The sequence below is a fragment of the Callospermophilus lateralis genome (assembly GCF_048772815.1).
Source record: "Callospermophilus lateralis isolate mCalLat2 chromosome 11 unlocalized genomic scaffold, mCalLat2.hap1 SUPER_11_unloc_3, whole genome shotgun sequence".
NCBI lineage: Eukaryota > Metazoa > Chordata > Mammalia > Rodentia > Sciuridae > Callospermophilus > Callospermophilus lateralis.
Window position 1 is genome coordinate 5,234,069 of NW_027510155.1, and position 27,121 is coordinate 5,261,189.

General features: G+C 35.3%; 1 protein-coding gene and 1 non-coding gene across 2 annotated transcripts; one reads left to right on the top strand and one right to left on the bottom strand.

Moving 5' to 3' along the window:
• Positions 1-449: 449 nt before the first annotated feature.
• Positions 450-26,483, bottom strand: LOC143385978 (transport and Golgi organization protein 1 homolog). The gene is made up of 13 exons (XM_077107907.1): positions 26,282-26,483; positions 14,481-14,569; positions 14,163-14,240; positions 13,966-14,076; positions 12,675-12,746; positions 12,373-12,477; positions 11,609-11,731; positions 11,402-11,510; positions 10,306-10,361; positions 10,127-10,217; positions 9,814-9,955; positions 5,012-5,113; positions 450-603 (listed from the first exon to the last, which is right to left on the bottom strand). The coding sequence occupies exons 1-13, from the start codon at positions 26,481-26,483 to the stop codon at positions 450-452; spliced, it is 1,434 nt and encodes a 477-aa protein (XP_076964022.1).
• LOC143386033 (U6 spliceosomal RNA) lies at positions 20,594-20,700 on the top strand. The gene has a single exon (XR_013089534.1). It is a non-coding gene; the product is annotated as a U6 spliceosomal RNA (small nuclear RNA).
• Positions 26,484-27,121: the final 638 nt, after the last annotated feature.

Genomic DNA, 27,121 nt, shown 5'->3' on the forward strand with positions numbered 1-27,121 from the left:
AAATCCTCCTCTTTAACACTTCCCTCTGACTTTTCTCAAGGTAAGGAGGGTTTGACTTTTCCTTTTCTATATTCTATAACCTACTGCTTATGCTTCCATTATGGGTGATTACAAACTTTATGTTATAGGATTTTCATATCTGTGACAAAATTTTAAGTTATGGCATGTGTCTCATCCACCTTTTCATCTATTGCAGTGCACATCAACATATTTTCAACAAACATCTGCAGAAGTAATATTTCTGGCTTTTCTCAATATAGCCCCTTATCCTTGTCTATGAGATACCTATTGCCTGTCTCAGTATAAGATTATGTAGTGTCCCATATGTCCCAAAAAAGTGGAGGAAAAGTTAAAATGTACTCAGCTGTATCCTTTCATTGTTAAGACCTGAGATAGCAACCAACTGTTTTAGCAAGCAATAGAAATGAAAGATGAATGTGATTTATAAGTCAATCACTACTGTTCAGATCATCATACCAAATGGTGGAGGAATTGGCCGTGGCCCAAAAGGCCCACTGAGCTGAAATGGCAGTCCATACCAAAAGGGAGGTGGAGGAGGCCGTCCCATCGGGGGTTCCATAGGGGGGCCCATGAAGGGTACCCCTGAGAAAGGAGGGGGCCCTTTCATAGCCATATTAACCTGCAATTTAAGATTTGAAAGCAGTTAAAAGTTTTAAAATTCCTATGTATTAAGACAAAGTACCAACACCGATAAAAGCTAAAACCCAAAACAGGCACCTGTCCAGAGAACACCATCAGTGCAACAAAACTCTACCCACCCCTCCTGTGTATTCCCACTGACAGCTTACAGAAGTTAGAAGGATTCCACAAGAGGGAGCAGTTTGTTAGTGATTATATCTGCACAGGAAAGGGAAAGGCAAGAGGACTGGCAGAGGTTATTAACAGAGGTGATTTCTGACCAGTATGTCATGCTGTATTCACTAGAATCTATTTCAAAGGGAGTCCCCCCACTCCCCATCACTTCCCTTTCATCACAATAGCTCATTACTTCCATATTAAGAATGAACAGAATAAAATGAAAAATCCATTCTGTACCCATGTAATAACAGCTACTATTCAGAGTATCTTCAGTAAGTCTTTCATAATTATTCAACCTCTGAGATCTGTAAGTAGACTGTCTTGTTTTAAATAAGAGGGAACAAAAGCAAATGGATTATCATAATTTGTTGAAGGCCACACTGCATATTAAAGGGTCTCAATCCCAGGTTTGCCTCCAAGCCATGCTTTTCCCACCTCTACTCCTCTATAACAACGGGTCTTTGCTCTCTTTTAAATCTTCTACTACAAAGGGGTTTGGGGGGTCTTATCTAAGCTGCCCTTAGATTGCTCCAGAGATGTATATTCCTGGAATATGTATACACTGGAACTTGAGAAGTATTTTCCAACACAATGCTATATACACAAATTAGGAAGACAAGGCTTTAATATTTACTTTATTTACTGTACATCATTTGAGATATTGATTTATCATTTCCTATGAGTAGTGGGTTTGAAACTAAATAATTAAAAATTTATTTTATTATAGAGCTGCAGAAGACCTACCAGATATAATAGCAATACAGTTACAAGAGAATGCACTTATGTGAACAAATGAGACCATTGCTTGGGACTGGCTCAAGAGGTCATTTCAGATTATCATCGTTGCACTGAAACAGTATTTCACTTTTAGAAAATCTGATACCAATCTAATTCAAATCACTCAAAATAGGATTTGCACAAATGGAGGAATTCTTAAATAGCATTCTTCCAAACAAAAATAAAAATGATGAATTATATAATTTATAATGAATTTACTTTGCCTTAGAACATTCAACACAAAACACCATATAAAGTTAGAGTGATAACTTTTCACATTCTGTAGTTCATTATAGTTGCACACACTTAAGCCACATTTCCAAGTTAAGGAGAAAAGTAAGCTCAATATTGCATGCAGTTTAAAGCAAACAAGATCAGTGTCATGCTCTGAATATCCTTCCCAGAAATGCACAGAATAAAACCCAATTCAGTTCTCAACCTCTAAGTACTTACTCCAACTGGATGCTCAGTCAAAGAAGTAATGGTAGAAACTGAGGGGGTCTCAGGTTCTTGGGGAACAGTTTGCTTTTTAAAAAACAAATGGGATAGTACAAATAGAACACAAAGAAGGATAAAGCAAAGAGCAAGTACTGTAGGAAAGCAACATGTTCCTGCACGACCACGTGATTCACAGTAACTACAGAACTTACCTTGCCCTCATCCGTCACCTTAGCTGGAGAAGAACTTCTGGAGCTGCTGTTCATGTGAGCTGGACCACATCCTGGGTCTGTTAGAGATCAAAGAATGGATTCAGACTTATTCTAACATGAAGAGAATAAAAATCCTGCATCCACAATTACAGATTCTTTGAAATTACTTGGTCTCTTTACCAGAGGCAACGGGTTTCCCAGATGCCTCAGAAGACCATTGAGTACGAGGTAAAGGTCCATCCATTGACCCTTGGGAAAGAAAGATCAGAGCCCTTGTATGTATTTTTCAGAAGAAATAAACCACTGGTGGACAGGTCAGGGTTCAACAATAACTAGAAAGCAACATTAAAAATGGGTTGCCCAGGGGTTGGGGTTGTAGCTCAGTTGTAGAGTGTTTGCCTAGCATGTGTGAGGCACTGGGTTTGATTCTCAGCACCACACCATCTACAATTAAAAATATTTTTAAAAAAATGGGTTGCCCAATACGTAAATCACAATTTATGAAGAGACTTAAGTAAAATAAAGAACTGCCTTGGGTTGATAGAACAGCAAATTAATTCGTACTGGTCCTAAACTTTAAGCTACAGACTTGAAGTATGTGTAAGTTGGCTTTTCTTTAGTCTGTATAACCTGACTTCCAATCTTACCAAGACTACAGTCCTATTTAGAATTGGAAATAAGACTCAGTATTTCATATTGGAAATATGTATGCTACATAAAGTTTAAGGCTACTTTTATAATATTTGGAAAAGGAACACCATAGAGATTTAATTTAAAGATAAAATTACTTTTAAATTTTACTTCACAATGTAAAATTTAAAAGAAAAAAACAATACAGGGACCTCCAGGAAAAAAAATAAATGTTTTCTATTCTAGAACAGATTTTACAGAAAACATTCACTAAGATAAAGTAAGAAATTATCTTCTATATATTGTACAGGCCCAAATTCTATGTTTTCATTAGAATATTCAAAAGGGAAAAAAAACCAAAACCTTGAAGCAGTTTACTATAAAGCAACATGTGAATGCTCACCAAATCCATTTCCAGGCATATCTCTTTGATTAAGAGTAGCAGAAGGAGGTCTCCCAGCTGGCTCTGCTGTCAGTGAAGGGGAACATTCTCCACCACTCATGGGGGATGGACCAAAAGAGCCATTATGGCTCAGTGGACCTAAAGACAACAATGCCATGTTACTACTTTAAGGCAGCCTTCTCCCTGACACCAACCCCCACACCTCCCGCTTTAGCAAATCATTCAGATTATTTCATAACCATTACACACAGAAATAAAAAGCAATTTACATACATTCTGCACCAAGAAATAAAATAGCTCCTTTTACAAAGTGCCCCCTACCTCTCTGAGGAGGATTTTGTAAATTTGGTCTCCCCGGCATTGGTTTTACAATCACAGGTTCATCTTGCCGCATTGCCATCTTTTGGGTCATTTCCAGTAGTCTTGAATATTGAGAAAGAATGGGCTGAATTATGAAACAGCAATCATAGATAATATCTAGCATAACCTTAAAACACTATAAAACATACAGTAAGATACCAAAAAATCACATACTTCTGTCTCAAATTAGCAGCTTCCCTTTTCTCTTCAGCTATAGCTCTTTCTGCAGAACGAGCTTTGAGCTATTAAAGAGAAAATATTCAAATTCAGTTGCGGTAGCTATGCAAAAAATAAAGAAAAGGGGAAAAAATCTTACCCAATTATCATGAGCTTTCTTCTCATGTATAGCAATCTGAAAAAGACAACACATTAAAAAAATGTTTTTAGGGATTCATTATAATAGCCTATAATTGTCTGTATTAGATATCAAAGAATTCTGCAACTACAGGACAGTATTAATTACTACCTGTTTTTTAAATGAGCGCTCGGTTTTCTGTAATTCTTCTTCCATCTCTTCAATTCTCCGCCTAAGAATTAAAACAATTGAATAAAATTTGAAACATTCTGACCATTTTCCCTTTATTCCATCAGCTATACTTTTAAAGACTTTTATCATACATAAGAAAAACATTTCTATAGTTATATGAATCCAGTGTGATCAAAACTAATACTACAGGCCAGGTGCAATGCCACATGCCAGTAGTCCCAATGATTGGGAAGCTGAGGCAGGAGGATCACAAGTTCGAGGTCAGTCTCAGCAATTAAGTGGGAACCTATGCAACTGAGACCCTGTCTCAAAGTAAGAAAAAGGTCTAAGGATGTAGCTTAGTAGTAAAGCACCAAAAATAAATAAATAAAATAAAAACCTAATACTAATAACTTCTTTATCATTTAATTGCTAGAGATTCTGAATTGATAAATTATAATTTCCTTAACTGTTCATCAGTGTGTTCTCAAGTAATTCTGCTAGAAATATCTTCCTCCTTAAAACTTTTTTTCTTTTTTTCAAATTATATCCATAGAAGATTTCCAAGGTCTATCAAATGCCACACTTTTGTGGGTCTTGATATAACACACAGCAAACTGATTTCTTAAAGAATTACTACAACATACGAAACCCCCAGAACTGTTTGCATTGACCAAGTTCCCTATGGTCTTGCCCATTGGGTACAAGTAAATTTTTGTTAACATTTTTCATTTGTTAAGTTGAAATTTATTTTTTCTCCTGTGTGAATTGAATGTGTTCATATCCTCTCGTTATTTATACTTCCATGCTATTTTCTTCTATCTCCATAATGTAAAAAAAAGATTAAAAAGAAAGCTAACACTAATTCATTAGACATTGACACCCTCCTTTAGAAACTGAACTCACTTGTAATTTTTAACTTCCTGTACAGCGGAAACCACCTTTTCATCTGCAGCTGACAGCTGCTGCTCTTTTTCTAGTCTCTCACATTCTTCTTGACTCTGTTTCCTAAAATAAAGCCAGTTATCAAATCAAAAGTTTCTCTTTATGAATATCACTTCCCACAATTCTATAAAATGCTTAGGCACATAAAATAGGAATTCAAACCTGCAATTTCATAAATCAAACTCTGGCGAATCACTTACATTTTCTAACTTCTCCTCTTAATTCTCTACTTACCAGTAAATAAAATAAATGTGAAAACAACATGTGCCCCAAGGGCAAGTCTCCTGTGTGTAAGATAATAAAAACTCACTTTACTTCAATGTGGAAGATCAAGACTGATCAACCTAACATAATTAAACATATTAGGATAAAGCAGGGGATAATTCTTTTCTCGTTTCTGCCATGGGTAGGACACTAAGTATATCTTTGTCATGGAGGAACTCTTTTCTCAATCCAAGACTGGTACCATATAGTCAGTCAAAGAAAAAATCTTCAAGAATATGTCTTTTAGCTATGCAATTAACCACAGAACATTTTTCACACTTTAGATATCTATTTCAAAAGAATTGTAAATTAAGCAAAAAGACAAATCTGAGTTTTGATAATGTCTATCAACCAGAAAAAGAAGCCAAACTGACCCACTGTCAGAGTATTATCTACTGACAAGTTTTAACTCTGATCATGAAACTCAAGATGTTCATCTACTGACACAAAGGTAGCCACATTTAATGATTTAAAAATACTATTTTCTGCTATCTTTGTACTACTTTAGCCATAGTTCCAATTCAAAAGATAATTAACTTGAAACTTAATTTTCCATAAATCAGAAGAACTACAGTAAAAAAGGATTACTGGTACCAAATAGAAAAAGGGGATAATATATTCTTATATAGCTTCTCATTTAATTCTTCAGCAAGTATTTTATGAGTGGCTATAATATACTAGTTACCTTGTAAGATGCTAAAGAATAAAAGAGCTCACTGTATCAGGTATAAATGATGCCTAAAGGAATATAATAATTTTCCCCACTGGCTTAAGAAGGAATATGGAGAAAACTGAATCTTGAAGGACAGAGAGAATTTTGTTTCCAATTATCAAAGAGTTAGTCTGAGAGCACTAAGAACAATCAAAACATCTTTATAAGAATATAAAATTAGTTTGAAGGGATCCAAGCTAAAAAGTCAGTGAAGATATATGTATGTGGCCAAGATCCATTAGAAAAAGGAATCTCAGAATTACAAGTAAGGCTGGCACTTTAAGGTACTTTTCTCCTATTGAAGATAACACAAAGATATGAGTCTGAACCAAGCCTTCATTAAATTCCTGGGCTTAGAGGAAAAATGAGGCTACCAATAAAGGGACCCTTAATAAAAGCCCTAGCCTTTGAGTTTAGATTAGAAAGTACTGCACACTTAAGTGATGAACAGGCAAAAAAATCCAAAAGGAACAATACTGAAACATTGAAAAGACAAGTCATTTTTGAATTATCTTAATTGGTGACTAAGTTTAAAGTGACAATCTTACTCAAGTAACCTCAACACTTTTCTATAAGAAGATAACTTCGTCTTAGTCCTCAAATTTCATCTATAATTATCACAACAATGTTGGCCAATCAAAACTGACCAGGCACTCCATAAGACAAAATTCTGTGAGAAAAAAATCCCACAGAAAAGGAAACCAGCTAATGGGGTTATCCGCACATGTTTTAAAATCACTGTGCTTTATATAGTCAAAAAAGTAAAGTCAAGATTATGAATTTCAGGGCTGGGAATATAGTTTAGTTGGTAGAGTGCTGCCTTGCATGCACAAGGCTCTGGGTTCAAACCCCAGCACCACAAAAGAGGAAAAAAAAGATTATGAATTTTGTCAAAGTATTAGAAAATATAAAACCAAGAAATAGTTGGGTGTGGTGACCTACCTACAGTCGAAGATACTCAGGAGGCAGAGGCAGAATTATGAGATTAAAGATAGCTTGGAAAGCAGTAAGACCCTAGTCCCTTATGAGAAAGAGCAAGGAGTCTGGGGAGGTAGCTCAATAGTAGAGCACATGGCTCAAGGTCCTGGGTTTGAGCTGTAGTACTGAAATAGGACTGGGGTTGTGGCTCAGTGGTGAAGCACGGGCCCCACATGTGTGGGGCAATGGGATCAGTCCTCAACACCACATAAAATAAATAAAATATTGTGTCGGGCTGGGGATGTGGCTCAAGCGGTAGCGTGCTCGCCTGGCATGCGTGCAGCCCGGGTTCAATCCTCAGCACCCCATACAAACAAAGATGTTGTGTCTGCCAAAAACTAAAAAATAAATATTAAAATTCTTCTTCTCTCTCTCTTAAAAAAATCCTATAAAAAATAAAATATTGTGTCCATCTACAACTAAAATAATATTTTAAACCCTGAATTTTTTAAAATCCTAAACTCAATGAATGATTTTAGCAACAGATTTGGGAAGTAAAATAAATCATAGCGCTTTTAACACAGGTCAGAAGAAAATATCCAGAAGAAGTAAACCCAGAATGTAGGAGGCAGGGGAAATCAAATTCTAATATGCATTATTATAATCAGAAGAGAGAATGAGGTAAAATCAACATTTAGAAAAAGACTCGAAAATTCAAGAAGTGTTTAATGGTCCAAACAACATAACTGCAAGAGGAAAAGTGGGTGGGGTGGGGAAAACTACACCTAGGCACTTCCCAATACAACTGTTAAAAAAACAGAGAAAGGACTACAGAAACTAGGGGAGGGATAAGACCAAACAACAATGATAATGGACTCCTTAAAGAAAAAATTTAAAACAGATGGTAATTAAATGGATATTTTAAAATTGCTAAAACTAAGTAACAGTCAAAATTCAGTAGCCAAAAGAAAGATCCTTTAAAAATGGAAACTGGTTTTAACTCTAATCATGAAGTTCATGTCAACCTAATACAGATTATAGCAATATTTAGTGAATAAAATACTATTCTCTGTTTATCCTTGTACTACCTTTGATACACTAATCAAATCTATCATTAAAGGACAATGTTCAAATAGAATGAAAATAATTTCAAATAAGAAACCAACAGTGTAGAATGCAGAACTACAGAAACTTTAAATATGTGTATAAATTGAATGAATGTCTTGTGGAGTTCACAGTATATGAAGTACTAACATACAATGCCACAACAGTTATCTGATTCAGGAGCTACTTAAAGCCCATAAAAAAAAATAATAAACCTATTAATCTATGTCAGGTTTTTATTAAATCCAGAATATATACCATGGCCTTTAAAATATGAGAAGATGAATAAAATTATAATTATATAATTATAATTCCATTATAATATATGATTACATCAAGCTTATACAGGGGATGAGGAAAATAATTAAAAATATTTAAACTATTAGAAAGATACAAGGAAGAAAAAAAGAACAGGTCATCAAATAGAAAGCAAATTCTTCATAAACCACAGGCACATATTGACATGGACAGACTTATATTTTAGAAAGTCCACTCAAGCAGCTATAGAGAAAACTACTACGAATTTGAAATAAGTTATATACAAATATAAAAAATGGAGAATGAAGACAGATGATCTAGGTTAGAAACAGAAAAGATGACAGAGGCATGAACTAACATAGTACCTGGGGATGAGTAAAAAGAGTACAAACCACAGATGATGACTGAATAAATTTTGGAGGAGTTGAGAAAAATAGTGCTACAATTTAATTGCATTAAAAGAAAATTAATTGCCATTTAGGTCATTCAGATTACTAGTAGGGACAGAGAAAACAAGTGTTCTTTTAAAAAAAAGTGATAAAATGAGAAATGTTTCTTTGAAACAGGCCAAGAATTTAGAACTGGCCTGAACAAAAATTTGAGATTCTAAAAAGGTCGCTTGGAGATCACAGAATTTTAGAAAAGTTAATGGAAAGGTTTCAATATTTAATGTATTAATTAGGCAACAGAAGTCAAAATACCTAAAAATAGTTAGGTCTGTAAGAAGGTCTGTCTTTGCTTTACAAGATATATATATATACACATACATACATATATATATGCCAAAGAGTAAAATCAGGTGCAAACAAATAAAATCTGACACAACCTATTTTTAGAGAATTCAAGTATTTTTGTGGATTAAAAACTTCAAATGAACTTTCAAAAAATAACTAGCTCCACACTGAGAAGATTAATATATAAATACATACTACAAACAAGTACTTCTGTAATCATAACTCCTAAGGTCCTTGCCACAGTTCAATTTTGTGTGAACATCTGAGATATTCAAGTACAAAACTTGTACCATCAATAAGTAAATATTATTCCTTTTTGAAGTTTTTATTCTACTAAAACATGTCATTCCAAAATCACTCAGTGTTTTTAAAGGTCCAGAGTTAGAGATACAAGTTCAAAACATTAGAATTACATAACTGATCACAATGAAAGGTAATTAAAATAAATAGGGGGATCATAGAAAGGGTCTAGAACTTTGAGAGGTATTTCCACATCAGTGACTGTTAATACCATTTTACCACTTCCTGCCTTCATATGAATTTGACAATTGATTACGATGTCCTCACAGCCTTAGTTTATGGTTCCAACTACCTCAGGACTCTTAAGACTGACGATGGAAAGAAAAATGCAACTTATAGGAAACAAAACACAAAGGAAAAAAGACAAATCTCTACTTATTACAACTAGAAGAAATTGTAAATAATCTTAAGAAAAGATAAAATTATCTATTAGTTCACACAGTGATAACAATAACAAACAATGAAAATCTTACTTTTGTATTGCCATCTCATCTTTCTGGTAGAGTTCATTTAAAATCTCCACTTTCTGCCTTAGAGTTTTGCATTCCTCTTCCAGTCCAACTTTAGAAGACTGTAGTGAATTGCAGTCACCTTCTTCTAATTTCTTTATTTGGTCTGTAAAGGATAAAACAGCTTATCTCTATATGTGTACAAGGACTTAAGAACTTGTTTGAGGGAGTAGTGCCAAGAAAAGTAAGAAGCATGAAAGCAAGAAGCCATTCTTTATCTTTCCAATAAAATTTTAAGTCTTTCCAACATGGCAATTTCTTCTCAAGAAGAACCTACCTTCTAGATTACATTTTGTGGACATCGAGGCTCTTAGCTTAGGTTGTAAAAGTTTTAGATCCTCTTCAACTACTGATATTGTAGTTTGTGTCTAAAAATTGCAGAAAAGAGAGGTATTCTTAAAAGTGAGGCACAGGAAGAATTCACAGGCACTATGGGACTCTTACAAAGAACTATACCCGAGAGACATCCATCATCTGCTTAATTTGATCTTTGATCTTCTCATTCCGATCACCTAAAAAACAAAAGACTTTAGCTTTTTCTTTCCTTACTTTTAACTCTATATTCTCCTAACTTCCCCAAACTAAATAATGATTGTGTTCAAACACCAGAAGAAAAAAAAAGCAATTGAATACCTAAACTGATTAGACTAATGACTTTTAAGAGAATTGCAAGCTTAGATTTAAAAAAAAACAAGAGAGAGAGGTGAATTTCAGGCTGGGGTTGTGGCTCAGTGGTAGAGTGCTCACCTAGTATGTGTGAGGCACCGAGTTTGATCCTCAGCATAAAAATAAATAAAAGTACTGTGTCTGTCTTAAAAACAAAACAAAAAAAGGTGAATTTCTAGTTTGCACAACTAAAATGTTATCTATGCTATTCTTGTAAGATAAAAGCTTTTCTTCTCTCTCAGATCTATCTTCACCTGGACAAGTAAGTGTCTTATTTAGAAAGATTCAATCCTCTATTTTCTCCCTGAATCTACTACCAGGTGTGGTTTGAAATACTTGCTATGTAAGCAATATCCAACTTGGGAGAAAACATCTGGAAATATTTTCCTCATCAGTAAACACTGTTACACTCCCTCTCTCTAGCTTTCTGATAGTCTCTAGCCTCTGTTCTCACAGCCTTAGTTTATGGTTCCAACTACCTCCGGACTCTTAAGACTGACTGTGGACCTTAAAACCACAGAGCCATAGAGATGATGATTATCAAAATCAACTATCATCTGCATAAGTTAAGAAACAAATTTCTCTTACTGTACAATGTTCAATACTCTAAGTATTGTATAGGATATGACTATTGTAGCTTCAGTGTACTTATTAATTTTCAATGGGATAGAAAAAGTCAGTGTTCTTCACATGCCTATTGCTACATTATACCCCAGCAACCCACCTCTGCCAATGCAACAGACATATCTATAGATCCAGTGATATGTGTCTACAACCCTGAAGCTTAAGAAGAAAATCAGCCAGCTGAAAAGTGGCATCTGTATAAATGCTTAATTAAAGACAGGAAAGCAAAAAAAGGATTCAACCTCCCTGAGACTGATCTTACCTGCTACCTCTCCGTTGGTTAATTCATCTGACTCATCTTCTCTATTTTGATCCTCAGATTCAGATTCACATCGTAACCGATTCAACTGTGTGATATAATTAGTCAAAACCTAGAAAAGAAGCAAAAGGTTGGAAGACTCTCGATTTTAATTCAGAAGATTTCAGGAGAATTCATGAGATGAAACATGTATTTGGAGTATAAACTTACATTAATAGTATCATCTTTGTGATTAAGAGCTACAAGTAAATCTTTCTGGGACTTCTCAAATGATTTGATTTGTTCACTGAGTTCAGCATGTGATGTACTCCAGTCTTTGACTTCCTGCTGCAACTGAAAAGTCAAAACACATGAATTCCTGTGGGTTAGGGAGGGGTTTTGCACTGGATACATCAGGACTACAAGACTTAGACAAAGAAATAGAGAACCATACTCCTCGGTGGCCTGCCTCAATCGAGGGGGTTGAGACCTTGGTTAAGGAAGAGGGCCGAGTGGCCCCAACTCTCACAGCTGCAGTAAGAACATCAGAGCTCTCAGGAAGTTGACCCTGTTTATTGCATTCCCCAGAAAATTGCTGCCAATTCAAATAATTTACCTCCAGCAGGAATGGCTGGGCACATATGACTGTCTCCTAAATTTAGATTCCTTATTATGTAATCTTCCCTTGGCCAGTGAATCAGTAACTACTCAAAAGAGGATCATAAAATACTTAATTTTCTGGTTTAAAAAGTTTCATTGAGGCTATGCAAGTAAATAACTGATTGACATTTGATAAGAAAAGCAATAATCCAAAAATCCAAAACAGATGGAGAACATATATATGCACTCAATTTAGGGAGCATGTTTAAACTTTGCATATCTAGAAAAGGTCCTACATGAATATTCCTTACCTCAGAAACAGATCCAAGAAAGATACAAGATAATGATATTCACTTCTCTAGTTTACATTATGTATGACATCAAATTTTCTTTACCTGCTCTTTCGTCTTCTTAAGTATGGCATTTTCTTTCTGAAGCTGACAGCATTCCAACTTCACCTTCTCTTCACGAAGCTTAGCTTCATTAAAGACAATTTGAAGCTAATGCAAAACACTAGAGTTAGTGAATTAATTCCAAAGAAAAAACAAAGTTATACTTTCCCAAACCAGACATCATATAGTTCTCATTTTTTGCACATTTTAGCACACTTCAAATTTTTGGTCCGCAACAAAACTAAGATGTAGTATTAATATCCCATTATGCCAACTATCCCATTAGCAAGAGTTGGCAGCTTTACCTCTGAAAATTCAGAAGTATTCACTGAAATGACATCTTCAAGCTTCTCTATAGATTTCTTATTTTCCATTATCTGCCAGGTGAAAACAGAACACAAAATATCCATTAGGATTTCAGTAGAAATAGTGATATGTGTGTGTGTGTGTGTGTGTGTGTGTGTGTGTGTACACACATATATATACTAAAAAAGATAAACACAACAAAATATTTGTCAAGCCATCCCATTACATTTCAGGTAAATGCAGGGGATCCAGCTTTGGACTAAGCAAAAAATCAAGAACTGAAAGAGATGAGGGAAAATGAAGTCATAAATATTTCATGGCATCCACAACCTTACTGTTTATGAGATAACCAGAAAAAAAGGTCAAAGTATAGAAAATCATAATGCAATAATAAAATGTTTTAAAGCATAGAAAATTAATTAATTACTGTTTCAAATAAACCAGTTCAAATTGGTAATTTTTTTTCTAGTGATAGAGAAAAAAATTTCCCAAGATAATTTTTAAAATTTTCTTATCTGAAGTAAAAAATGATAAAATTTAAGGGAGAATAGACTAATCTCACATACAGAAGAATTCCCAAAAATTTATAAAGATATTTGCTCCTTAAGGAAGTGGACATAACTCCCCAATCTTTGTTTGCAATGCCTGGGATTGAATCCTGGGCCTCATGCATGCTAGGCAAGTGCTCTACCATGAGCTGCATCCTGAGCTCGTAACTCTTCATACTTTAACTGTGGGCTGTGCATGGTAACTTCCAAAGAATATAATATGAAAAGGATTGGAAAGAATTTTTACAGTGAAGAAATCTGATAAATACTACCTCAGCTAGGTGATCAAGCTTACTTGGGGGTAGGATATTTCAGAACACACTCCCTACTATCTTTTGCAACTTTTATGTAATTACAGAAACTTATAGAAATTGAAAATGAAATATGTAAGTAAAATTTTTTTAAGTACAGAAAATTGATTAATTCATTACTCTTTCAAGTAAAAAGTAAACAAATACTGTTCAATTGGACAATAGTTTTTAGTTGATCTGCATGTTTCCAAGAGCAGAGCAAAGCAATATGAAAATTATCCAAGGTTGAGAATAAAAATATTTCCTAGGCCCATAAAAATAATTTGTTGTATCAGTACTTAAAAGTGCCACAAAATGGGCACAGACGTGGGTTCAACTTCCTTGACTCCTAATCTTACTTTAGTTAACAGCTGGACTAATTTCAACTTAACCAATTTTACAAAATATTTCAAAAGCCAAATTAAAGCAACACTTAGCAGCAAAACTCTTACCAAGTCGTGATTCTTAGCATTCTGTTCTCTTTCAGATTCTAACATAACATGAAGACTTTTAGCTCTCTCATCCAGAAATTCTTTAGCTTTTTCAAGAAGCTTTATTTTATCCTGGGAAAAAAGGTGTCAAGATTACTCACTCATTACATTTACTTTTGAGTTTAGAATGTAATTCCCCCCGAAGAAGGGATTTTTACCTTATATTTAGTTGCTTCACCAGAAAGAATCATATTTTGTTTCATGGTTTCTTGGATCTGTTTCTCTGATTCCTTCATCTATGTAAATAAAGCACTCAGAATTAAGATACACAAATTATAGTGCTACTATACAAGTTACTTCCAGACAAGTGACCCTTTCCAGAAGAAAGCAGTACTTAATACATATGACTGCTTAGAATTTGGATGATTTGTAGGAAATAATGAAATAAAAATTTTAAAATATGATTTTTAAATTAAAACAGGTAGAAATGATTCAAGCTAGAACCAAGGGAGAAAGAAACAAAAAAATAATTATACCTTCTCTTCATACTTTGAAAATTTCTGTATCAGTTCTTCATCTTCTTTCATGAAATTGATTATCTTTTGGGCAATTTGCTGTTCAGTGACTAAAAGGGGGAAATACACAAGATTATTACAATCACTAAATGAAATTCAATTACTCAATCTACTAAAAGCAAAGACATGCTATATGGTACTATGAGGAAATACTTCTTAGCATAACTATTATGCTTTTAAAAAGCAATCTATGCTTATTAGCAATAAGAGTATAAAATTATTAAAATTTAAGAAAAATATAAGAACAATGATATTTTGCTGGGCACGGTGGTGCACACCTGTAATCCCAGTGGCTCAGGAGGCTGAGCTAGAAGGATACCAAGTTCAAAGCCAGCCTCAGCAAGAGCGAGACACTAAGCAACTAAGTGAGACTTGGTCTCTAAATATAGGGGGTTGGGGATGTGGCTCAGTAGAGTGCCCCAGAGTTCAATCCCAGGTACCCCTCCCATCCAAAATGATATTTCAATTTAAGCTTATTTCACAGATGGGAAATACAGTAAAGTGTTGTAGCTTGATATTCCTCCCTTCTCAAAACACTTTCTTTTCAGAAAATGGAATCATTTAATTCTTTGCAAAGAAAAACGGAAATGAAAGCATACTGATTCACATTACCATTCTTTAAATTATCTACTCAATTACTTAATGCATGATTAAAACATTAGCATAGAAATACTCTTCAAATGTAATACATCTGCATTACATCAACATTCAAAGTTAATCTGCCCCAAATTAAAACTTATCATCTCCCTATCCACAATTTGTTCCTCCTCTTTATCTCCTATCTCAGAGTTGGAACCATCATCATCTACTCAGTTATCCATGCTAGCAACCTAGGAATAGTAAAATTTTCAGGAGGTAAAAAAGTAATAGACATTAAAAAACACACATCAAACACCAATACAATACAAGTTTAAGAAACCTAAAAATTTACCTTGATATACTCTATCTTTTACCTAGAAGAGAGAAAAAAGATTAAATTTGATGTCAAACATCTGTTCAATAGAAACAGCATTCCTAAAACAACAGTCAGAATCATAACCAAGTGAGAATTTAATAACATTCTGGTTCAGAATAATAAATTTATAGGATTAAAAATAAGTAAAAGTTAACAAGCATTTTAAATTTAATTGGTAGTTATATTTCATAAATAGGCTCTGACATAAAAACACTAAGATATGTACCTTATTTCACAGTAAAGATGTGTGTGTGTGTATGTGTGTGTGTGTGTGTGTACTCAAAATCATTTACTTGAGAATTCTAAATAACCAGGATAAAGTCTAGAAACAATGACTATTCAAAAGGAATCTGAGGAAATGATATTAAGGCATAATCTTTGTACTAAGATATGCCACTTTCACTCACCAGAAAACATCTTAGAACTCCAATTTAAATTTGGCTATTGGCTGAATTTAGAAACTAATAGGCTACATCATCTTATTTCTACAAACCACTAAATATATAGCAAGAAATCTGAAAGGGAAGACTGCTAGAAGAAAATGCACAAGCAACAAGAGAAATGACAATTAACATATTCTGGAAAGGACAAAAACAATCATTTCCTAAATACAGCAATAAACTGCCTGATAATAAAACCTAAGCAGAAATTTTTTTAAAAACATCACTAAATATCTTTGTAACTTAGCATATACTTGTCCTTTCAAATGTTATAAATGGTGATGGGATACTCAGATGTGTCCATGGATCATCCATGGGATCTTCGTAATAAGAAATTGCATTCAGAAAACTCCAACACAGAAAGAAATGGCATTTCTTTAATGTCATAGCCTTGCTAACCTTTTACTCAAAATGACAACAGAAGAAAATGGGAAGTAGCATAAAAGCAGTCATCTAAGGAAGAGACTAAAGCTCCAAAGTCAAATGCTGAAACTGAGGAGCAACAGCTAGGAACCAGATCCCACATAACCTAGTGAAAAGAGAAACAGGTACTGGGGTTCTTGAAATGAAAGAAACAAGAGAGAAATATAAAGTGTTTTCATGTTTTTCCCTTCTCTTTATCCTTCTATTTCCTTTTTCCTTTTAGCTGAGAAAAAGTTCAATGAGATTGAACTGTGAAAATTCCTCACAGGAATCCAGGCAAACGATTCTTCTATTTAAGAAGGGAATGCTTTTTAAGAGATTTTACACTCAATTGTACAAGGAGAGGAAACTTATCTTAACAATGATATGTCTGATATAATTAAGAAATCAGAAAAAGAACACTCAGATTTGAAAAGATTTGTATCCAATGCTTTTGGCCTCTTTAACTGTTAGGCTTTTCATATGCAAAGTCCATTTACCTAAAATAATTTTCTTCCAATTATGTTAAATAACTATGAAACAGAATGACCTACAGTACAAACATATGTATGTATAAGCTTATATATATACGCTTATACATATATGTACACACATACACAGAGATAGACTAATTCTGCTCAGAAAAAAAAGACTTAATGAACAAAACATTTAATGGATTTTTGGATAACACATAATCTATACTTCCAAATAAAAAGGTATTTTCCGAACATATGATCAAATCATAAAATCTGGGAAAAATATCTATAAAAGACTGGAAAAATCATCTTATCTCCTTTTTCTCATTTTACTGTATTTCTTTGTAGCATTTCCCCCTGTTTATATGTGTTTATATTAACATACAGTTCATCAACATTTAAATCTTAGTTTCTGCTTTTTTTTCCACTTCACATTTAATTGTGAGCATTTTCTGTACCTCAAAGCTTTGAAATAGATAAATCTGCCTACTATTCCATTAAGCGAACATACAATATCCCCTAAATGAATTATGTTGTGTTGAGCCTTCAATCTAATACACTGTTCCACTGAAAAACATTACCAAAATCTTCAAAGCATAGTTATTTCTTTAATATAGACTACTAGACATATATGCTACATAAAAGGATATTTATCTAACCTATCCCATCTTTTATCCCACTTTTAAGACTTCTGATACGTATGAAACTACTGGTCAGGATGGCTTTAAGAATTACCAGTTCTACCAACTGCACCCACACTAAATTATTTTATAAGGTTAGTTTGACTTAAACCACTAATTTGTGTTTTAGCAACTGAAAAGGAAAAAAGGGGCGGGACAGTGACTATATAAAATAATCCTTGTGCTTATGTGCTAAGGTATAAGTAAGTTAATTTACTCACAACAAGAACAGTTCTCCAAAAGAAAATGACAAAGGATACCAATCCAAAGAAAACAGTGAAAACTACAGGCTCCCATGGTAGTCCATAAAAATCAGGCCCAGGTTGATACTCATCAGGCAATATAGTAAACAGCTGAAACAGACAAATTAGAAGAAATGGGAAACCTTAAATTTATAACAAAACAGTCACAAAGAATCATGGCAATTCTAAACCAACCTCCTCGTCAGAAATCCACCTCCTCAATATTTTCCAATAGTTTCTTCAAGAGAAAGGATACTGACAGTCTCATATTTTTTGTTCACTTGCAGTGTTTTCAAGTATAATGAATCTAAATACTTTTTTAAAAAATTTATTTATGTATCTTTAGTTTCAGGTGGACACATTATTTTGTTTTTATATGGTGCTAAGCATCAAACCCCTAACCCTAACCCTAACCCTGACCATAACCCTAAATCTAACCCTAACCCTAACCCTAACCCTAACCCTAACCCTGTGCCTCATGCATGCTAGGCAAGCGCTCTACCACTGAACCACAACCCCAGCCTGAATCTAAATACTTTAAATTGAGCATACTTTAAATTTTCCAGTTTGTAACAGGCCCTATATCATCACATTGTCTAACACCTGGCTAGAATCCCTCTGGATCATTCTTTTCTCTTAGATAACCTGGTTTTTATAATTTAAAAAATTCATTTAAGACAAAAACTTAAATATATGAAAGAACTAATTAATTTTATGGCAACAAGTAAAAACAATGAAACAATAAAAAGATTTCAAGCCCCTTTGGGTATCATTTGATAAGCTAGAAGAATACCTTACTATTCTGAAAAGTGTTTAAATAAAGAAAAGGAATCAAATATTTATCTCCTGCCTTAACTATACAAACCAAATATCTGTGTAAAGAATAATCAATCATAGCCAGGCGCCGTGGCACACACTTGTAATCCCAGTAGCTAGGGAGGCTGAGGAGGGAGGATAGCAAGTTCAAAGTCAGCCTCAGCAAAAGGGAATTGCTAAGCAACTCAGTGAAACACTGTATATAAATAAAATACAAAATAGGGCTGGGGATATGGCTCACTAGCAAATGCCCCTGAGTTTAATTCCCAATACCCCCCCCCCAAAAAAAAAAGAATAATCAAGTTTTTATTTGTATAGGCATCCCATCCTTTAAATGAAGAAAGAAAAATCCAGCAACTCAGACCATTGCTATTTTGCAATCTATAATATATTAGCAAATCTCACCAACGTCACTGTTGACTAGTAGTCAACATCAAAGGAGAGGATATGCATATGTCAATGCAATATTTCCTATTAAGTTTTCATAAGAAAAAGAATTGAACCTAAACCTGACTACGAATTTCCAAGAAATATAAAGCAACAGAGAGAAGCTGAGGTTGTTAGCTCAGCACTTGCCTAGAATGCATGGAGCCCGAAGTTCAATCCCAGCACCACCAAAAAAAAAAAAAAAAAAGGCAATAGAGAAAACAGGTTAAATTGTTGTACCAGGGGGATGTCATTTATTCACCAAAACTACAATATATCCTAGAAGTCCCACAAACATATTTTTTTCAATATTGTAAAAAGTTACAACAAAAGGAGAAATCAATAGATAGTAACTTATATGAGACTTGTTCTCCCACTGAAAGCAACCAGAAAGTTGGAATATATATATATATATTTTTTTTTTTGGTACCAGAGATTGAACTCAGGAGCACTTGATCACTGAGCCACATCCCCAGTCTCAGCCCCATTTTGTATTTTATTTAGAGACAGGGTCTCACTGAGTTACTTAGAACCTCACTTTTACTAAGGCTGGCTTTGAACTCATGATTCTCTCTCAGCCTCCCGAGCCACTAGGATATTAAGGAATGTGCCACCATGCCCAGTCAAAATATATTTTTAAAGAGCTATTTTTCAGATAGAAAGCCACAAGGGATATGCAACTGTCACCCCTAAGAGCAGGAGAACAAATAGGTGAGCATTCTACCTTGAGGCACCCTCTAGACCTCAGTTTGGGAAGGGGAACCCAAATGGGGCCTAACAGTCTCACTGAGGAGAAAGAGACCAGAGTTCCAGGAGATTAAGCAGCCAAAAACATGTAGAGAAAACTACCAGAAAGATGGGAGCCACAAAGAAAAAGAGTTCTAGAAATCTGCATGGAGGTGGTCTTCAGTTTGGGGCTACATTCTAAGCAGTACCTGCGAGGGCCAAGAACAACTATAAGCTAACCAATCCCACAGTTGGCACAGAGCTGGGAGAAGTCTGGATTCCAGCTAACCAGAGAGAGTTGACATACAAAAACAGTATGGTCAACAAGCTCATGAAGAAGTATTTGATCCAGGCATGATGGCACATGTCTGTAATCCCAGCAGCTCAGAAGGTTGAGGTAGGAGGATCCCAAGTTTGAGGCTGGCAACTTATCAAGAGCCTAAGCAAGTTAGTGAGACCCTATCTCAAAAAAAAAAAAAGTTCACTCAATATCATTAATTATCAGGAAATAAACTCACAAAGACATACCCACTAGAATGGCCCAAGTGCTAGTGAAGATGAAGTCAAGTGGAAGTCTCCTAAATTGCTGGTGGAAGTATAAAATGATTGTGGTCATTTATTAGCATGGCTTGACAGTATCACATAAGATAAAAACATACATTAAACGTAGGAGGCAATTGCACTCCTAGATATGAGTCCACTTATAGGGGCATATATATGAAATAGTACTGTAGGAAAAATGAATCTATAGTTTAAAAAAAAAAAAGTTATCAGTGGTTGCCTGGAACAGGTGGTGAAGGAACTCACTGGGAAGGATCCCAAGGAAACCCCTTTTCTAGTGAAAAAACTGTTCAATATCTTGATTATGGTAGTTTTTACTTGGGTATCTACATTTGTTAAAACTCAAGAGTGTGATTGCTTTGGCAGCACATATACTAAAATTGGGACAATACAGAAAAAATTAGCATGGTCCCTGAGCAAGGATGACACCCACATTTGTGAAGCATTCCATAGTTTTGTGGAAACAACCCTTCAACAGATGAATGCATAAAGAAACTGTGGTACATATACAAAATGAAATGTTAATTATAGCATTAAAAGAGAAAAAAATTATGGCATCTGCGGGTGAATGGGAATATCAGGCTAAGGGAAGTAAGCCAATCCCAAAAACCAAAAGCTGTATGTTCTCTCTGAAAGTGGATGCTGACCCATAATGGGGGTGAGGTGGGTGGCAAGGGGCATGGAAAGAATGGAGGAACTTTGATTGGGCAAAGGGGAGGTAGGACAGGTGAGAGGGCATAGGGATAGGAAAGATGGTGGAATGAGATGAACCTCATTACCCGAGGTACATGTAGGACTACTACACGTGTTGTGTACAACTAGGAAAAGTTTTGTTCCATTTATGTACAATGAATCAAAATGCATTCTGCTATCATGTATAACCAATTAGAACAAATTTTAAAAAAAACTCACTGATATTGGCTATCAAGGAATTACTGTTAAGTTGGGTGATGGCCTGTGGGTTCATTATACTATTCTCTATGCTTTTCTTTAAAGCTTTTCTAATTAAATTTATTTTTTAATTAGTACATAGAAATAAACATTATAATTATTGAAGTAGGTAACATGACATTTTGATGCATGTATACACTATGTAATGTTTAAATCAGGTTAAATATATCTACCTCCTCAAACATCATTTATGGTAAAACTTTCACAATCTTTTCTTCTAGTATTCTGAAATGTACAATATATTATGATTACCTATAGTCCCCTACTATTCTCTCTGCTCTTATTTGAAAGTTTTCATGATAAAAATACTAAAAATAATTTTTAAATTAAGATATAACTTCAAATATTTAAAGGATTTCTATGTAGAAAAGAATTCAATTTTATAGAGGAAATCATGTGGAGGAAAATTTGCAATCACTACAAGGATGAACTAGACAACAGAAGAACATATAGCCTTGTAAGAGAGTGACTCCAGCTAGGAAATACTGGTGTACAGGCCTCATAACTACTCGTCAGGGCCACAGTAAAGAAAATTACAGCAATGAGTGAGAAACTAGACTAACAGCCTTCCAAGGTTTCTTCTAACACTAAGATTCTACTAAGATTCCATTGATCAATGAATCTGATTGGTGCACATCTCCCAAACACATCAGAGCCTATTACTCTCCAGTCCTATCAGATATCATACTACTTGTTTAAGATTTTACATTGACTTGTTCATAATTTTTGCATATATTTGTTAAGTCCTTTTCTTAAGGCTTTCAAAAATCACAATCATGCCTTACACCTGTTAGACTCTTTTAGTCCTCGCACAATGTCCTGTACATACTGGGCCATCAAAATGCCTTTTTGAAGGCTCCTTTCAAATCAGTCTCGTAACATTGTGCCTCTTCTTTGCCACTCACGTCAATGTCTTACCTATCACCGCAAAATCACTGACCATACCTGCACCACATTCGTGTACCCCGACCTAGACCTAGAGGAGGGCTCTGTGCATACCTAAAAATATGAATAAAGAAATCCTTCCCATATCGTGAGGCTGTAAACTTTCCAAGTGATGTTGATTCATTCTGATAATCAAATTATGACTGTGGAAGACTGGGCTTTAATCACTGGAAATATCATTATTCTAACTGCCTGGCTTGTACGTACTCCTTACCCAGGTGGCTGCCACCACCATGAACAAACATGGAGCCAACTGAAAAATGATTCATTTCTCCCCATCACATCTTTTCCACCCTGGTGGTCTCTCCTCCCCAGGTATTCATTGTCTTTATACCACCTCTGACTGCCTACATGAGAATTAGGGGGTGCATGGGGGTAAAACCCTACAAAATGCCAGATGTCTCACCAGACACTTTACCTTGTCAAATCATTTAATTCTTATGATTGGAGTAAGCATTATCTACATTTTTCAGATGGGGAATCTGATATTCAAAAGTTTAGTTATTTGCCCAAACTTCTAAATGATAACCTTGGGATTTGAAACCAGATCTACCTGGCTTCAAAATCTATACATTTTACAAGGAAAACAACAACATCACTTTTCTTACACAAGTCTGGAAATAACACAACCTACAGGAAATGACTTCAGTTGAGAAGGATTACTGTCACAATGGCCCTAGGACCATCTTATCCTCCAAGCTCTAAAAGCTTTCTCATTCCTATAATTAAACTCTAAAAGTCCAACATCAACAAATACCATGAGGGGGAGGTAAGTCCTAAAATGCTTAGATAAGCTTCTAGACAGATTAAATGTCTTCTTTGGATCATGATTTTCTTTAGAAAGGTCAGCCTTAAGTGACTCTTTCTAAGAAACAGATCTAACCTAATTCCTTTCATTCTTAAAACTTTCTAAGGATCCTCACTATTAATGGTCTAATGCTACTTTGGCTCAAGACTTCCTTTAAGATTTGCTGGCCTCTCCAACAGACCATCCCCCTCCAACTTCACACGTTATACAACACCAACTATTCACATTCTCCTGGCCTCCCCAAATATCCTTTTCTTCATGTTTCCATTTCTCTGAACACATTTCTTCTGACTGCCAGCTTCCCCCACCATCCTCCACCCCAGCCTGTCTAATCAACAACAAACCACATGTCACACTCCTGTTTGCCTTTTGCCTGTGCTTCAAACACATCTCAACTACTTTCTGACCTTATTGATCACCCTTCCAACCATAATAAATGCATTTATGGACAATAATGTTCTACCATCAAATAAATACCTCTCTTTCTGCCATTATCTTACTGTGTTTCAAGTGAATGCTATTATCTCCCTGCCAGAATGAAAGGTTCTGAGGGGAAGAACCAAGTTTTTACAGGTGTACAAATGTCCAGCCTTGGTAGACAGCAAATCTTCCTCATATGCTAAACTAAGTAGCCATTAAGCCACACCCCTATGGCTTTTGTTTTAGGAGCTATCTACTCAAAGGGTCAGGAGTCATTTTCATAAAGACATTTTAAGTTCTTCACTTCATGACCAGAAGCCACTTAAAAACTAATAAATAATCAACATTCTAATTGAAGAAACTATGTCAAACTTACCATCTTAGTGAAATAAAGCAAGTATGAATATAACAAGGAAAGCATGTTGTCCAAAAGGGTGGCATCTGCTGGCTCTTCCACCTTTATCTCCTTTAGTTGGTTTTCTGTATCAGCATCATCAACAGGAGTACCTTCTGTTATAAGTAGCTCTAAAATTGAAAGGGGAAATGGCTATTTTATTTTATGCTATAGAATAAGAATTGTCTCTCTTCAGTTTCAATATTCATCGAGTGTTTCACTAAATATATGAATCACAGTGCCTGGAATATATGGCTCTCCTAAAGACAATTAACACAGAGAAAAAAACTTCAAAATCCTAATTAGAGCTGTCAGACCCTTCAATTATAAAATGAACAATCTCCAGTCTACTCTCCACTACTTCCATGGCCATACAACTGCTATCAGAACAATATTTACTTTACTAAAGGAAAATTTTTAAAACCAGAGATATATAGACAGGGTCACATTCAACAAACATGGATGTAGTGCTGGTGAAACTTTGTGTTAAAAATTTTAGGAAAGCTGAAAGAGAGGGAGTCTTGGTTTGCAGATTTACAGGTGGAATGAGCCAAGGCTTAACACAGCATCTGGCACCTGGCAGAGATACTCAACAACTATTAATTGAGTGGACAGATGACAGCTATTTAAAAAGAACAAAGTAATACCAAGAGAGACTAAAGGGAATTGGGTACAGACCTGCATTGAGGCTCTGTGAATGAGGTAGAATTCCAGTTAGACCTGAGAGCTTGTGGGGGTGGAATTTCAGTATGAGTTACATGAGCCTGGGGTACGTTTGATTAAACAGCTAGGAGTCCAACATGCAGTTATTAAGAAGTTGGACCAGTTGGGCTGGGGATGTTGCTCAAGCGGTAGTACGCTCATCTGGCCGTGCGGCCAGGGTTCGATCCTCAGCACCACATTAAAAAAAAAAAAAAAAAAAAAAAAGATGTTGTGTCCGCCGCTAACTAAAAAATAAATATTAAATATCTCTCTCTCTCTCTCTCTCTCTCTCTCTCTCTCTCTCTCTCCCTCTCTCTAAAAAAAAAGGAAGTTGGACCAGTTGCCTCTAAGGTCTTTCTCAACCCTGAGATTCCATTCACTACTATTTTTTTAAGCTTTTGCCTAATTTTTAAATTTTTTTTTTTAGTTTTTGATGGACCTTTATTTTATTTATTTGTATGCAGTGCTGAGAATCAAACCCAGTGCCTCACATGTTAGACAAGCACTCTACCACTGAGCTACAACCCCAGGCCCTCCATTCACTATTGGTCTATGAATTTGACTGCTGGTGAAGTCTGCCCATTGGCTCAGCATCTCAGCACCTGAGACACATTAAATGACATTTGGAAAGATTTTACATATAAAGGTGATTGACATCATTTTGTGGTGGAACCTAAAAGGCCAGGGAAATAATTCATGCTTAATTTTGTAAGCCAAGTTTTCCCTAATCTTGAAAGTTTTGGAGCATGAAAATAACAAATCTTAATGGTGCGTGATTCATTTTCAGAACCTTATGGACTTAAAGACAGTTCAGAAGTCAGTAGTGTTCATATATGAATGCAATGTCTTCTGGAAAATGGGAGAACTGATATGTTATTCCTTCTCAAATTAACTGAATCCCCCCTGCTATGAGTTCTCCTACACTGTGTGTGTGCAGATGGGGGCGGGGTCAGGATCAGTGCTGCTAAGCCCTGCACTGGTGCAGGATAATGCTATAGCTATGCTTACATACCAGAACCTTTAAAAACACAAAATACAGTAATTATGGCTTCACAGCACCATACTGGATGGATAAAATAAAACAATTAGTCATCATCTAATTTACTGATAAAATGAGAGTGAGCAACACAAAAGTAGAATGCTATTGATGCCATTATTGGGGATTTTTTTGAAAAATTGTTTCTCATCTCCCACTGGATACTGTGCACTATGATGAAGTATTCATAAGTGTCAGTCTAAAATGGACTGCAGTTCTGTACTGCTTCCTGTAAGTATATAGTATAAAGATCTGGACGATTGACTGCATTTGAAAAAGTTTAATTACCATGTCCAGGAAGCAAGTCAAAACAGGACTTGACGTATATTACATTCCATTTAGAAGAAAAGGGAAAAAACACAGAATTTATGAGACTATGAACAGTGATTCTCAAGCTAACTTGTACCATGCCAGACTTTCCTGGAAGGCCTGCTAAACACAGATTGTGGGTCCCACCCGCAGAGTTTCTGGTGCTGTTGGTCTGGTTGAAAATTATAGTTTTAGAGCATAAGGCCTTTGAAGAATAATATTTTAGTTGTAAATGGTTTACACAAGCTAGTCATAGCTAAACACTTGCTTTTAGGTGAGTTACAGTCTCTGGCCTATTTTTGATTTCTAGTCATCTTTATTCTTGATTTTCTCTCACTTATGAGATTTTTTTTTGAACTCACATGTACCTATATTACTCTCTGCTCTATTTTGTATCTTTGGCAACAAATATCCTTGAAAGCCTTCATTATGATAATGCCTCTACTTTGTAGAGAAAAATTGGCAAGCTTTACCTGGGTCTACTTTCTCAGTATTTGGAATCTGAGACACTTCTAAGACACCCATGTCCTCAGTCACAGGTTGACTCAAGAGGCTGGGCTCTTCAGGATGGTTCATATTTAAATGATGACTCAGGAGGCGAGGCTCTTCATGAAGATTTCTATTAAGATGATTTGTGTTCTCTTTAGGAAAATCATCTTCATGGGGTGGCTGCATCTCTACAGGGGAGAAGAATGCATTGAGCCAGCTGGATGACACTGCCTACCCCCACTTAAGCCCAATGATCAGCACTCCCCCTCAGCACACAGCTCCAGATACCTCAACACTGCCCTCCATGTCCTGGCATGCACCCATGAGAACAACTGGGCAAGGATACAGGAGGGTTAATTGTTTTCATCCCATTTAAAGGATGACTGAACTATACAGTCAAATTTATAAAGAAGCCTTTAATCCAAAGTATTTCATAAACAAATACATTTATGATAGAGGCTTCAATAACTTAACTTCCCTTGGCAAACCAACATACACCCACATGAATGAATGTGCAGAAGAGAATTCTGGTCCAGAACAAAAATGTGAAATGTCTATTCTGCTCAGAAATAACAGGAACTCTTTCATCTACAAGTGTGCTGGTCTCACCGAGCCAGTATAGAGAAGGGAATTCCGTAATTCTAGCTTGCTAATGTGACTTTCAAATATGTTCCAAGTAACCTAGGAGCCTAATGGTGAACCTATCTCCTTCCTGAGCTCAGGACATAGACCAATAGGATCCAGAGCAAAGATTATCTCTTTACAGCTTCATATTCTACCCTGAACATTCACTTGTACTTTGTATTCTTATCCAAAATATATCT

What these genes read in the sequence shown, in the direction of transcription:
- LOC143385978 (XM_077107907.1), bottom strand. Translation starts at nt 26,483, where the DNA reads ATGCAGCCACCCCATGAAGATGATTTTCCTAAAGAGAACACAAATCAT. An exon ending in ACAAAGATGATACTATTAAT is followed by an intron (nt 11,511 to 11,608) that starts GTAAGTTTATAC and finishes CTTCTTTTCTAG; the next exon opens with GTTTTGACTAATTATATCAC. An exon ending in AACCAACGGAGAGGTAGCAG is followed by an intron (nt 10,362 to 11,401) that starts GTAAGATCAGTC and finishes TTTGTTTTTTAG; the next exon opens with GTGATCGGAATGAGAAGATC.